Source organism: Chrysochloris asiatica, unplaced genomic scaffold (genome assembly GCF_000296735.1).
Source record: "Chrysochloris asiatica unplaced genomic scaffold, ChrAsi1.0 scaffold00091, whole genome shotgun sequence".
Classification (NCBI taxonomy): Eukaryota; Metazoa; Chordata; class Mammalia; order Afrosoricida; family Chrysochloridae; genus Chrysochloris; species Chrysochloris asiatica.
Genome location: NW_006408609.1, coordinates 4,434,532 through 4,449,482, shown reverse-complemented (window position 1 = coordinate 4,449,482; position 14,951 = coordinate 4,434,532). Strand labels below are relative to the sequence as shown.

General features: G+C 36.1%; 1 protein-coding gene across 1 annotated transcript in view; it reads left to right on the top strand.

The window, feature by feature from the left end:
* Positions 1–14,951, top strand: part of ROBO2 (roundabout, axon guidance receptor, homolog 2 (Drosophila)) — a gene marked incomplete at its 5' end in the record, with an annotated part of 881,870 nt that overhangs the window by 843,414 nt on the left and 23,505 nt on the right. Inside the window, one exon of the mRNA XM_006866447.1 lies at positions 12,651–12,911. Coding sequence (XP_006866509.1) covers positions 12,651–12,911 — 261 coding nt within the window. The remainder of the gene's footprint in view (positions 1–12,650; positions 12,912–14,951) is intronic.

The following is a 14,951-nucleotide window of genomic DNA, read 5'->3' as shown; positions in this document are numbered from 1 at the left end:
GGACTTCCTCCCTGAGTATCATTGGCTCTTGTTCATATGGTACCTCTTGAAATGGTTGAACATTAACCATTTCCTTTTGATAAAATGATTCAACGTATTCCTTCCATCTTCTCTTGATGCATTCTGAATCATTCAATAATTTGCCCAGAGACTCTTTCAATAACGAAAGTCAAGGCACAATTAATTGTTCTGTAATACCCAGTCTTCACAATGTTGTTCTTAACTTTCCATGATCTACAAATCATAGTCAATAAAGCACAGGAAAACATCTTTATGCTATTCTCTGCTTTTAGCCAAGATTCTTCTGATGTCAGCAATGACATCTCTCATTCTACATCCTCATTTGAATGTGGTTTGAACCCCTGGCAGTTCCCTCTCAATGTACTGTTGTAGTCATTTAAAAATTATCTTTAGCAAAATTTTACTTACATATGATATGAATGATATTGTCTGATGATTTTCACATTCCATTGGGTCCCCTCTCTCTGAAAAGGCACAGATAAGGTCTCTTCCAATCAGTTGTCCAGGTAGCTGTAGCTGTCTTCCAACAACAGTTATGACTCATGGTATGGTGCTATAGGATCAGCACTGGACTGCTAACCAAAACATCAGTAGTTCAAACCCACCCGCTGTCCTCAGATATTCTATATGGGGCTACTATGAACTGGAACAGACTTGATGGCACTGAACAAAAACATCAGAATATAAGGAGTTATGGTGTGGTGCTATATGATAAGCACTTGACTGCTAGCTGGAAGGTCAGTGGTTCAAACATACTAATCACTCCTTAGAAACCCTATTCAGGGTCACTATGAGTCAAAACTGACTTGTGAGCACTTAACAACAACAGAACATCAGAATATAAATCAATGTAATGCAAAGTCAGAAAGGGTTTGATAACTTCCCATATTTGAATCTGTCTTCTAAAGAGTGAGTCATGGTTTTGAAGACAGGTCGATCTGCGTTATTCATGGTATGGAACCCCTCTGTTCCATAGAAGGAATCCCCAGTCCGTACTCTGGAGGGGAAGTGGAGAAGCAGGCATGATGCTTTATGCTATGCTGTACAGTGATTTTCTGCTTTCTCTGAAGGCACAAGGCAAACACAGGAAGAGTCATTCTTAATTTGCTTGCAACAAAAAAGCTCTTGACCCATGTAATGTAATTTCCCTTTCTGAAGAAGAGTTAGTGTTTCCAAGGTTGTAAATCTTTATGAAAGCAGACAGCCACATCATCTTTCTCTCACAGAGCAGCTGGTGGTTATGAATTGCCGACCTTTTGATTAGCAGCTGAACACTTTAACCAGTGTACCACCAGGGGTCCTTGATGAGAAGTCAAGGAAGAGCAAATAGCCCCAAGCCCCAACTATATTTTCTGCCCCTTTCCAACCACAGCATGTCTTGGGCCTCCTGTGGCTGCTGTTGTCACAGACTCTGTCCAGATGCAGGTCACTGGTAGGCGGATGCAGTAAAGTGCTAGAGTATGGCCAATCCACTCAGTTGCTGAAGTTTCTAGAGTGCCCTATGTTCAGAGGCAACCAACTGCAAGTACAAGTTTGCAAACCCTGAGGTTCTGGAATCTAACAGAGATTCAGAGCAGCTTGTGCCTGGGTTACTGTGATATCTGTGTATTGGATATATATAAACAATATACTATATTTAGTGCCATCAAGTAGATTCTGACTCATAGCAACCCTGTATAGGATTTCTGAGGAGCAGCTGGTGAGTTTGCACCTCTGATCTTGCAGCTTGAACCCAACTTGTGATCTAGTACTTTCCTACAGCGTCACACCAAGACTCTCTGTACCAAATGGGGGAATTCAAAAGTTCATGGAAAACTAAAATTACCACCATGGCTCATTTTTCAGTCAAACAATAGGTCTGTATGGGAAACAATAACACTAAGAAGGTATGTGCCTCTTATGGCAATCAACCATTTGAGATTAAAAGGATGAATTTACCCAGGAAAAAAGTTCATAAGGGTCAATAAAGGAGGAGGAATGAAAACAGGAAATACAAAGAGGTAGTGAATAAGTGATGTTACATTCTGGGGATTGCAATTAATAGTATGAAACAAAATGTGTATGAATAGTTGAGTGGAAAATTGATCTGCTCTGTAAACCTTCACCAATTCATAATAAAATAAAAGGGTAAAAAAAGATAATGAAATTTGTCCACATACTTTTTGAAGCCCCCTTGTATATGATATTGTGTTCACGCAACATCCAAATCACATAATGTTGCATTACACAGAATATATAGTAGACATTAAATGACCCATATCTATATTTAATTGTTATTATAATACTATGGCAGCAATGGTGAATTTTTTTTTTTTTTCACCAATAAGCCTAACTCAACAAAAATGTGTCAAAATATATTAGTTCATGTTGTTAAGTGCTGGCAAGTCATTTCCAAATCATAGCAGCCCTGTATAGCATCTCGGAGGCTGTGAATCTTTATGCAAGCAGAAAGCCTCATATTTCTCTTGCATATTAGTTCCTAGCTATGTACAAAATACATTTTTATTATAATCATATGATACTAGGTAGAACTCAGTAGCAATCGAGTGGAAAACTGGTACCTTATTTTGTAATTAAAAATTGTCAAGCTTTTGTTGGTATTGAACTTTATTGTGTGTTTATTAGTAATTGGGTATTTATATCTGGCCTTTAATAAGTTGGTTCACATGCAACATCGATTAGTTGTCATCTTTCTCATTATTCACAAGGCTAGACAGATAATAGGATGTCTTAGATTTCACTGACAGTAAGTCAAACTACAAAGATTGGCCAAAAGACCTTTTGTTTGGCATTAGTACTATTTTCACTGTCTTTTTATTTTTTGTTTTTATGTTACTACAAAAAGTTGAAATCCAATCACTCAAGATGTATTTCAGTAAATGTGAAGGGAACTAAAGCAGCTATACTTTTCTTAATATTTAGAGAGTAATCTGTTACTTTCTTGACCTTTAGTCTTTGAATGAAACCTAAATATTTGTTGTTCTGGCAAGGTTTAAGAGATAAATACGGCAGAGTTGATAAAAATTCTTCTTCATTGTATGATTTGCATCGTGTCTCAACTTTCTTTCATTTGTTCGTTCATCCTCTTTTCCTAGTCCTTTCTTCTCTTTCTATGCATTTGTCATCCTTTTGTTCAAACCACAGGGATAAACTCATGAACTTTTCCCAGCTCGGCTTTTATCCCACAGCTTACTTCTGTTATAGAATACCTAAAACATCACTCTTAAAAAAAATACATGGGCAATTGGTGATAAAGTCAATCCTAGTAAAATTAATAGCTAATGAAATATATTTTTAGTTTTTATACATTTTTGAAAATATATGTGCATCATCTCAGATATAGCATTTATATGTTGTTGTTATGTGCCATGGAGTCAGTTCGATGCATAGTGACCATGTGTAGGGTTTCCAAGGCTGTAAATCTCTGTGGGAACAGAAAGCCTCATCTTTCTCCCATGGAGCGGTTGGTAGATTCAATCTGCTGACCTTGCGATTAGCAGCTCAGCTCATAATCCACTATGCGTCCAGAACTCTTTTATAGCATTTATATGTTGTTGTTGTTGTTAAGTGCCATTGAGTCGGTTCTGACCCATAGCAACCCTGTACAGGGTTTCCGAGGGTGTAAATCTTTACGGGAGTAGAAAGCCTGATCTTTCACCCACGGAGCAGCTGGTAGTTTTGAACCGCTGACCTTAAGGTTTTAATACTGAAATACAAAGTACATAATTGGTAGATAGCTACCTGACTATCTGACTAGAAAAGAGGCATATTTATGAATAAATAGCATTTATATAGTAAGATTGAAGTACTATATAAATGAAGTAGAATCTAAATGTCTATATATGCTATATATTCACAAATATGCCTCTGTTCCAGTCAGTTGGCAAGTTAGCTGTCTTCCAAATATCTTGACGTAGACAAATAAGCACCTCTAGCATTGCATTTGTTTGTTGAAATTTTTCAACTGGTATTCTGTCAATTCCTAGAGCCTTGCTTTTTACCAATACCTTCAGTGATACTTGTGCTTCTGCAGTACCTTCATCTATGTACTATGTACTATGTACTATGTTACCTCTTGAAATGATTGAATAGCAGCCAGTTCTTTTTGGTACAGTGACTCTATGTATCCCTCTATCTTCTTATAAAATTTCCTATGTTGTTCAATACTTTTCCCATAGAATCCTTCTGTATTGCAACTTGAGGCATGAGTCCTTTCCTAAATTCTTTCACTAAGAGAAATGCTGAACATGTTCTTGCTTTTAGTTTTCTACTTCCAGGTCTTGGCACGTATCCTTATAACACTTAGTGTTCTTGAGCCACCCTTTCAACTCTTTTACTTCTTCATTTTTGTTCAGTTTTATTTTTTGCCTAGTCATTTTTCCCATTTGCTTTAATGCCTCTACACTCAAGAGCAAGTAATAGAATCTCTTCCTACATCCATTTTAGTCTTTTCTTTCTTTCCTATCTTCTTAATGCTTTCATATGTATAATGTACTTGATGTCATCCCACAACTCATCTGGTCTGTTGACTTTAGTGTTAATGCCACAAATCTATTTTTGTGATGGTCTGTAAATTCAGTTGAGAGATACTTGACATAGTACTTTGGCTCTCCTGGATTTGTTTTTGTTTTCTTAGATTGCAATTGAATTTTCATACGAGCAATTGATAGTCTATTCATCTGTTGGCCTCTAGCCTTGTTCTGACTGATGATTGAGCTTCTCCATTGGCTCACTCCACATATATATTAGTGTGATTCCTGTGTATTCTATTTGGTAAGATGCATGTGTATAATGTCTGTTTGTGTTGTCAAAAAGTGTTTTTACAACAAATAAGTCATTAGTGTTACAAAAATTTATCTTGTAATTCTCAATGATGTTTCTATCACCAAGTCCATTTTCCTGCTATCAGTCTTTTGGTTCCAACTTTCAGATTCCAATCACCATTAATGCATCTGGATCGTGTGCTTGATCAATTTCAGATTGCAGAAGTTGATAAAAATCTTCACTTTCTTCATCTTTGTCATTAGTAGTTGGTGTATATATTTCAATAATAATCATATTAGCTGGTCTTCCTTGTTGTTTCTGTTAAGTGCCATTGTGTCAATTCTGATCCATAGCGACCCTGTATAGGGTTTCTAAGGAGAAGCTGGTGAGCTTGAACTACCGGCCTTGCAGTTCAAACCAACTTTTCAGTCCACTACTTTAACCCACAGTGCCATACAAGGACTCCAATCTTCTGTGTAAGCATATGGACATTATCCTATCTTTGATCACATTGTACTTTAGGAAAGATTTTGAATTTTTTTTTTTTTTTGACAGTGAATGTGAAAGCAACCTTTTCATGTGGTCATTCCTGACATAGTAGACCATATGACTATCAAAATGGTCAGTACTAGTCCGTTGCAGCTCACTGATACCTTGACTATTGATCTTTATGTGTTTCATTTCCTTTCTAATGACATCCAGTTTTCCTAGATTCATATATTAGATTTCAGATTGTTAATGGATGTTTGCAGGTGTTTTATCTCATATGAGTTGTGCCCCATCAGCAAATTAAGATCCTGGAAGTGTTACTCCGTTCATGTTCTTAAGGCTGATTCTACTTTTTGGAGGCAGCTCTTCCTTTCACTCATATCTTTAGTGCATTCCTACCTGAGCTGCTCACCCAATATTTCACTGCTAATCACAAGGTTTTCACTAGCCATTAGATTTTTGGAAATAATAAAAACAGTACTTACGAAGCATGGCAATCTTAGGACATAGGTGAATACATCCATTTTGCATGAATTAATTTATAAACATATTTTTATGCAAATGCTTAATACTAGTGACAATAAGTCACTTAAAGCAGAAAGAACTTATTACTTCTAACAAGAACAACAACAAAAAAAACAGCAGTGTTAATTATGTGACTCTATAGGAAAAGCATACAATCACAAAGTCAGTTTGAACTGCAAGGTCAGTGGTTCAAACTCACCAGAACCCTTGGAAACCCTGTAGAGGATTACTGAGTTGGAACCAACTAGATAGCACTTAACAACAACAGCTTATAAAATAAGACTCCTGGATTAGCATTGGACTGAGACCCACATGTTGATGGTTCAAACCCACCAACTGTTCCTCAGGCACCTTTTACTAAATTGCTATGAGTTGGAACTGACTTGTTGTTGTTAAGTACCGTGGAGTCAGTTCCTACTCATGGTGACCCTGCACAGGGTTTCGGAGGCTGTAAATCTTTACGGGAGCAGAAAGCCTCAACTTTCTCCTGCAGAACAGTTGGTAGTTTCGTACTGCCGACCTTGAAGTTTGCAGCCCGATTCGTAACCAATACACTACCAGAGCTCCTTTGTAACTGGCTAGACAGCACTTAACAACAACAAAAATAAGTAAATGGGTAAAAAACACTGATAAAATATAAAGAGCTCTGGTAGCGTAGTGGGTTATGAATTGGGCTGCTAACTGCAAGGCCAGCAGTTCATATCTGCTAGCCACTCTGTGGGATAAAGATGAGGCTGTCTTCTCCCGTAAAGATTTACAGCCTTGAAAACCCTATACCGGGTCACAATGAGTCGGAACTAACTTGTCACTGATAACATAATAGAAGCAAGTGCCTAAAAGAGTGAAAATTTAAGTAAATGACAAGTTATGTTTTTTTTCATTAGTCTTATACAGATTTTATTAAATGTAACATAGTATCTAGTCCCACACCAAACCAGACTCACCACCACTGAGTTGATTATGACTCATAACAATCCTGCATAGGTTTTCCGAGGCTGTGAATATTTACAGGATAAGACAACTTTATTTTTCTCCTGAGAAACAACTTTGAACTGCCTACCTTGCAGTTAGCAGTCAAATTCTTATCCTACAATGCCACCAGTGTTCCAAGTATCTAAAGTTAAATACATAATTCATTTTTAAAATGGAGAAAACTAAGCATCTTTATTAAAGAAGCAATTTGTGTATTTACATTTTAAATCACTAAATATGTCTTAATCATCTACGAAACTTCTGGAGTAACCCTGTAAGATCAGCACTGGACTGCAATTCACAGATTGGCTGTTGAAAACCCACCAGCTGCTCTTGTGAAACCCTATGTTGTTATTGTTAGGTGCCATCGAGTCGGTACTGACTCATATCAACCTTAGGTCCATGTACAGATTCCTCATGAGCACAATAAAGTCATCTGGAATGCTCATACTTTGCAATGTTGTCCATAGCTTGTCATGATCCATACAATCAATAGCCTTCGCATAGTCAATAAAGCACAGGTAAACATCTCTCTGATATTCTCTGCTTTCAGCCAAGATCCATCAGACATCAGCAATGATATCCTTCATTCCACAGCCTCTTCTGAATCTGGCTGGAACCTTTGGAAGTTTTCTGCCAATGTATGCTTGCGTCTGTTTCTGTATTACCATTAGTAAAACTTTACTCCCATGGGGTATCAAAGATATCTGAAACCCTATACAGGGTTGCTATTTTTGTTAATTAAGTACCACCAAGTTGGTTTCTACTCATAGGGTTTCTGAAGAGCAGCTGGTGGGTTTCAATCTTGTAGTTAACAGTCTAGTGCTTGTTAGTCAACAGTTAAAGGAAATAACATTGGAGTTGGTATAAGACAGTCTCTGATCAATTTTCAAATAAATACACAAAATGTTGTCAATGCAACTTCAGAAGAGTAATATAAAAATAGTGGTCAGCCTTGTCAGTGAAATCTTTATAAAAGATATGGAATTTAGCCTGTGGTTTAGGAATTTGTAAGATTAAGATTAGTAAAATTGAAAGGTGTAGCTGGCTTAAAGAAAGTTGAATTGTATAAGCCAGTCCCTGGAGAAGAACATCATGCTTGGTAAAGTGGAGGACCTGCATGAAAGAGAAAGTCCTTCCAAGGAGCTGGATTGGCACAGCCGCAGCAGCAATCAGCTCAGACATGGCAATGATTGTGAAGAGGACGTAGGACTGAGAAGTGTTTTGTTCTTTTGTACATGGTTTCACCTTTTGTGGGAAATGAGTCAATGACACTTAACAACAACAAAAATATACTAGATGGAAAAATACAAAGAAGAAAACAAACCAATTTATTATAAGCAAGGTATGTTTAGAATCTGTCATACCCTCTGATAAATTGAGTAGTCTATATGCAATGGGAAGAATAGAGTGAAAATAAGTATGCAGTTTTGTTCAGACAATACTGGCATTTAAAACAACAAATTCATAGTTAGTGTATAAAATTTATTAGAAGATAGCAAAAAAAAAAAAAAAAAAATAGAAACCTGCCTGGACAAGGTTTCCAAAAATTTAAGCAACAGAATCTTTTCTTCAAATGAAATCTAACTATGATCTCCTTGTTTAAAAGATGAAAATGAGATACTTTTAAAACAAATTATTTTTCCATTTAAATTGGACTAACGTAATTATCCAATGGGAATAAAATATGATCAAAATATTTTCTAGTATATGAATATGGTTTGTATTGTAGTGTGCCTATTGTTAATACTGAAATATAAATGACATTTAAAAATAAATACCTCTATCAAATTGTACAAGATCTTTGAAACATTTATGTTTGTATCTCTGTGAGGTAGAAGACTGTTCAGGTAGCTTCAGCATGAGAGAAATGACTTTGGAAATGAAAAAAAAAAAAAGACAATGAGTTTAAACTAAATCTCTAAAGGAAGAATATTTGATATTTAGTCAAATGAATTTAAGGGTCCAGGGAGATTGAATGAACAGTCAAAGATGACTTGACATATGGTGAAATATATCATTTCCTGTGTATCTCTCAATGACTACCCATCACCTATATGCCAAATCCCAAACTATTTATCAGAGCTGTTAAGTATCTCTGAGATCTGACCCAACCTTACTTCTGCCTCATCTATATAGCCAGCTTTCTTTTTTTGGTGCCAAATTTTTCAGTTAAGAAGAACTGAGGTTCTTCTTTTTCTGAGCCTCTACATGTTCTACTTAAAATACCTCTTTTCTGGGGGAGACCCTAGAATTAATTTAACACTTCTTGTTAATTGCCATTGAGTCAACCATGACTCACATGTGACCTCTTATGTGTCAAAGTAGCGCTGTGTTTCATGGGATACTCAGTGGCTGATTATTCAAAAGTAGATAACCAGTCCTTTCTTCTGAAGTGTTTCTGGGTGTACTCAAACTTTCAATATTTAGTTAGCAGCCAAGTGCATGGACCATGTAAACCACCCATGGAATGTTGGGTCTTCTCGCATGATTTATAGGTCTATTCACAAGACTCTATCATGTAAATTGCTTAATCTCAGTCTGCTTGCTAAAATGTATACTCTGTGAACTATATCCTGTTGTGTATTACATGATTATCAAATAAATGGATGATAAATTCAGTTTTGTGCAGGATGAATGAAGGAACATTCAAGAGAAACTAATCAAGAATCATTTGAAAATTCAGAAGTTATTGTTTGCAATTTTGTACCCATTCCAAAGACAGGAGATCAAATGCAATGTAGATATTATCAAACAATACCATTAATATCATACACAAGTAAAAAAATTTCAGGAGATACTTCAAAAATGGTTGCAGCAGTATAATACCCTGGAACTGCCAGAAATTCAAGCTAGATTCAGAAGAGGGCATGAAATAAGTGATATCATTGGTGATACAAGATGGATCTTGGCTGAAAGCAGAGAATACCAGAATACTTTGTTTTAAGTATTCTAAGCAAAGACATTCAACTATGTGGATCCTAATGAATTTTGGGTAAATTGTGAAGAATAGGAATTTCATATAATTTAAATGTGTTGCTTCAGAGTCTGTATATGGATCAAGAGGCAATTACTCAAACAGAACAAAGAGATACTGTGTGATTTAAAATCAGGAAAGGTGTGCATCAGGGTTGTATTCTCTCACCATACTTATTCACTCTGTTTGCTAAGCAAATAATCTAAGTAGCTGAGCTATATGAAAAAGAATGCAGCATCAGGGTGAGATGAAGACTCTTTAACAACCTGTGATACACATAAGACACAACCTTGCTTGCTGAAAGAGAATACTAGAAGCATTTATGTTGAAGATCAAAGACTTCAGTATGGATTACACCTCAATATAAAGAAACCAAAGTCCTCATAATTGGACCAGTAAGCAACATCATGATTGAAATATTGAAGTTTTCAAGGACTTCATTTTATTTTAATCCATAATCAACATGAATGGAAGCTCCAGTCAAGAAATCAAACAACATATTACATTGGCAAATCTGCTGTAAAAGACCTCTTTAAAATGTTAAAGAGGACTAAATTTCATCTGACACAATCTATAGTATTTTCAATTGCCACGTCTGCATGAAAGCTTAGCAGTGAATAAGGAAGACCAAATAAGAATTGATGTATTTGAATTATGTTGTTAGTGAAGACTATTGAATATACCCTGGACTGTCAGAAGAATGACCAAATATGTTTTGGAAGAAGTAAAGAATTCTCCTTAAAAGTGAGAATGGGGAGACTTCATCTAACATAGGTTGGACAGGTTATCAAGAGGAACCAATACCTAGAGACGAAGCCTATTCTTAATAAAATAGAGGGTCTGTGATAAGGCATAAGGCAGATTGATATAGTGGCTGCAACACTGTGCTCAAACATAGGAAAGTACTAGGCAGTGCTTCAATCTGTTTTGGGTAGTATTGCTAAGAGTCAGAACCAATTCAATAGCACCTAACTAGAACAACTATATAAGATTAAGATAAGACATATGCACATATGATATTCATTGTATTTTCAGTTTCTTTATCGAATAGCATTCTTGTGTTAGACATCGAAGTGTTGTTTTTGTAATGTGCCATCGAGTCAGTTCCAATTCATAGTGACCCTGTATAGGGTTACCAAAGAGTACTGGTGAGTTTGAACCACTGACCTTGTGGTTCAAATCAACATTTCGGTCCAGTGCTTTATCCCACAGCACCACATTAGGACTCACAGTAACCTTGTAATGGGATTTCAAGTCTTTTTTCAGTCTTCCTGGAAGCAGAAAGCCATATGTTTCTCATCAGCCACTGAAGTTGGTTCCTTGGTTGGTTATTGCCGTGAAGTCAGTTCTGAGTCAGAGTGACCCTGTATAGGGTTTCTGAGACTGTAAATCCTTATGAGAGCAGAAAGTATCATGTTTCTCCTGTGGAATTGCTGGTAGTTTCGAACTGCTGACCTTGAGGTTAGCAGCCCAACTCATAACCATTATAGTACCAGAACTCCTTAAGACACTGAAGTAGGTGCTGACAATTTACTTTGCAGGGCAATAAAGACATAGAAACAGATTATTTTAATATAATGTGAAGAGGTATAATATAACTGTTACAATTTGTAATCAATTTCTTATGGTGGTGCAGAAGTCATCTCCAAACTGATGACATTTGAACTTATCTTGAAATGAAAGCAGGAGCTCATAAGCAGATGATTTATTAACAGCCATATGAAAATCCAGGCTATAGAATAAATGTACAGTAGGTTGGTGTCAGGGAAAATGTGGGAAACGAAGCTAGGATAACCAGATGGGGGGTGGGGGTGTCTTTTATTCTCAGTTAATGAGTCTGGATTTTTCTTTAGTCAGTGAGAATCACTGAATAATTTTAAGCGTAGGTGTGATATGATGACAATTTCAGAAAAAAAATAATCCTGTTGCCTTTATGGACGATAGAATAGCAGTGCTGATAACATCCCGAGAGACCGTGAAAGCTAAGGGGCTTGTTGGTGTAAGGAGACTGAACTGTGCTTGTGAAAGTAGGGCTAAAAGGGAGGAAAGAGATTTGTGAAATATTTAAGTGATTGAATTTATAGAATTATATGCACCAATATTACTTACGCTATACTCAAGTCTCTTTGTAAGTATATTAGGATTCATTTTTTTTTCTGAAAATATTGGCACTCCAAAGAAAGTATAAATAGAAATGCTACTAATTTTCATTACAATAAATAGATTTTAGAGTAACATCCTATTATACCTAGATCAAAATCCCTAAGCATTAAAGTTTTATTTTTCTTTAAAAATATATTTTGTTTTTATTGATTTAAATTTAGATGTCACAACAAAAGGCATCATTACTTTCTACTTAGAATATTAAGAAAGTCAAAAATTTGAATATATTTTATATTGTAAAGTCAATGATTGGCATGGGGTATATGGAATGAAAGGTTAGAATAGATCTCGAATAAGAGAAAATAATATTTTCAAAATTTCTTAGCTAATCAACTCTATAGGCATTTTTTGCTCATGCACAAGGATAAACTGGAGAAGAAAGTGGCTAAATCTACAAGCACTGAATTCATTAGTTGTTTTTAATTAGCAATTTATTTTTTCTGCATGAGTAACTTTGTTGGGAATGTATTGCCTTTTGTAACTGAGGGTTAACAATTAGCTAATAAGGTCTTTTAAGAATAAATTAAGATACTGAGATAACAGATGTGCTTACGATTAGAAATTAAGATAACAGTCAGGTGATTTACTATAGTAGCATCAACAAACTGATAAGGAGAAACTAAACTGAGAGAACATTTTAGATACTATTTGGTTTTATTGTCAGTGTAATGGTGTGTGTGTGTGCGCATGTCAATGTGCTCTTTTTTTTTTTTTTCTCTTTTCTCTCATTTGCTTTCAGCTATGACAGTGATAGCTGGTGCCCACCTTTACCAGTACAAACATACTTGCACCAGGGCATGGAAGATGAGTTGGAAGAAGATGATGATCGAGTCCCAACACCTCCTGTCCGAGGCGTGGCTTCATCTCCTGCTATCTCCTTTGGGCAACAATCCACTGCAACTCTTACTCCATCCCCACGAGAAGAGATGCAACCCATGTTGCAGGCTCATCTGGATGAACTGACAAGGGCCTATCAGTTTGACATAGCAAAACAAACATGGTAAACAATCCTCATTAGACCAGAGACACATGTTTTCAATATTGGAATAAGGAACTGTTTGCTCAACTTTGAACTTATTAGAGATTCTCATAGAACTATATACAATTTTGGTTAAAATTGTTTTCTACAACTCTAATAATTTAAAAAAGAAATTTGAACATAAAATGTAAAATAAATTGGCCAAAGTCTTCTACCTAGTTAGAGAGTTAACTGGAGGAAGACTTTGCATCTGTTGTATTTTGGGCTAAAGTGCCTTTGGCTATGCCAGAATCTTTTCTAATTTACAGTTTAGCTTCAATTAGCTTATCCTTGAACTCATTTCCAAATCCATAACTAGGGACTTCTTTCAGATCCTTCAAAGTGCCTGTGATTAATTCTGCATGTGATTGTGAATATGTAAATGTAAGTTTCCACAATTCACATATGGTCAATGTCAGTTATGAAAAGCCTTCTTTGGGCTGAATTAAATGAGACAGATAGAACAACACTAGTAACAGTAAATGCATAAATAATAAAATACATTAAAAAACAAAGTTACTTTTTCTAAAAAATCCAAAATAATTTCTTAGCTTATAGCTTATAAATGGCAATTTACTTAGGTATCTCATGAAAATATGACAAATACAAGTTAGGCCAACTTTTATAGTTCAGCTTTTTTTATGACATTTTATGTCTGACCCTTGAAAATGAAATCTCAATGCCATGCCTGTAATCACTGTAGTTTTTGTGAGGATTAAATGAGTTTGAACTTGTATAGTGCTTAGTATAGAACCTGAGTAGATTATGTTGGTTTTACTGTATGCTGTCAAGTCAGTTCTGACTCATAGTGATTCCATATATAGAGCAGAACTGATCCTTAGGGTTTCTTAGGCTGTAATCTTCACAGAATGGAGTCCAGTGTGGTGCTGCAGGTTAATAAGCTGGACTGCAGAGTCAGTTTGAACCGAAGGTTGGCCGTTCAAGCTCACCAATTACTCCTTGGAAACCCTATACAGGGTCAATATGAGTCAGAACTGACTCAATGGCACTTAATAACAACAACAATAATAATTTTTACATAAACAGAAAACCAGATCTATTTCCCATGGGGCAACTAGTGGGTTCCAACCAATGACCATTTGTATAGCAGTGGACTGTGTAACTATTGTGCCATTTGTTGTTGTTGTTCATGTCGATCCCAACTCATCAAGAACCTATACAGGGTTTCTGAGGAGCAATTGGTGGATTTGAACCACCAACCATATGGTTTGCAGTCCAGTGCTTATCCTACAGCACCATACCAAGAATTCATTGTTGTTGCTGTTTTTAAAGTGCTGTTGAGTTGGTAACAAGGATTTCCAAGGAGAAGCTGGTGAGCTTGAACTACTGACCTTGTAGTTCAAGTGGCTTTGCAGTCTGGCACATTAACCCACAGCACCACACCAGGAATCGAGAAGTCCATTAGTGTGCCTCAAAATTAGTGTGTCACAAGTAGCTCTTATAATTCAGAAGAGTTGGGTGTTCATCTGCCTTTTTCACTGTTATCTTTCCACAGCTAGAAAAAACCTCCACTTAGTAAGTGATCGATAGATATTTGCTAATAAGTGAGCAAATTACTTGATCTCTACCCGCTATAAGTACCAATACAGCAGATGATGTTTCTCTTTCTAAGTAAATTTCCACTCAATCCAGTAATCTTCCACAATACCTTTCTGACATTGGAATTGCAATTTTCAGTGTGCTCATAAAGAATTTGCCAATCTGCTATATAAGTGCCTTTTGTCAGAATCCTTTGAAGAACACTTAAAAAAATACTGATGTCCTGGCCCCACTCCAGGAACTCAGTTTACATTGATCCATGAAGTACACAAAACAGTATATCACTAAGAAGACATTAGTAAGTGTTTTGTACCCTTTTCATATATTTCAATTTGCCTCCTAATTCTGCTGAACTCAAAGAGTAAATATTTCATGACTAAGACATGTTAAAATTTTCATGGGATAATAACATTGGTCTGGTCCCTGCTTCCCAGGACCAAATTCTATACCATCACCATAAAT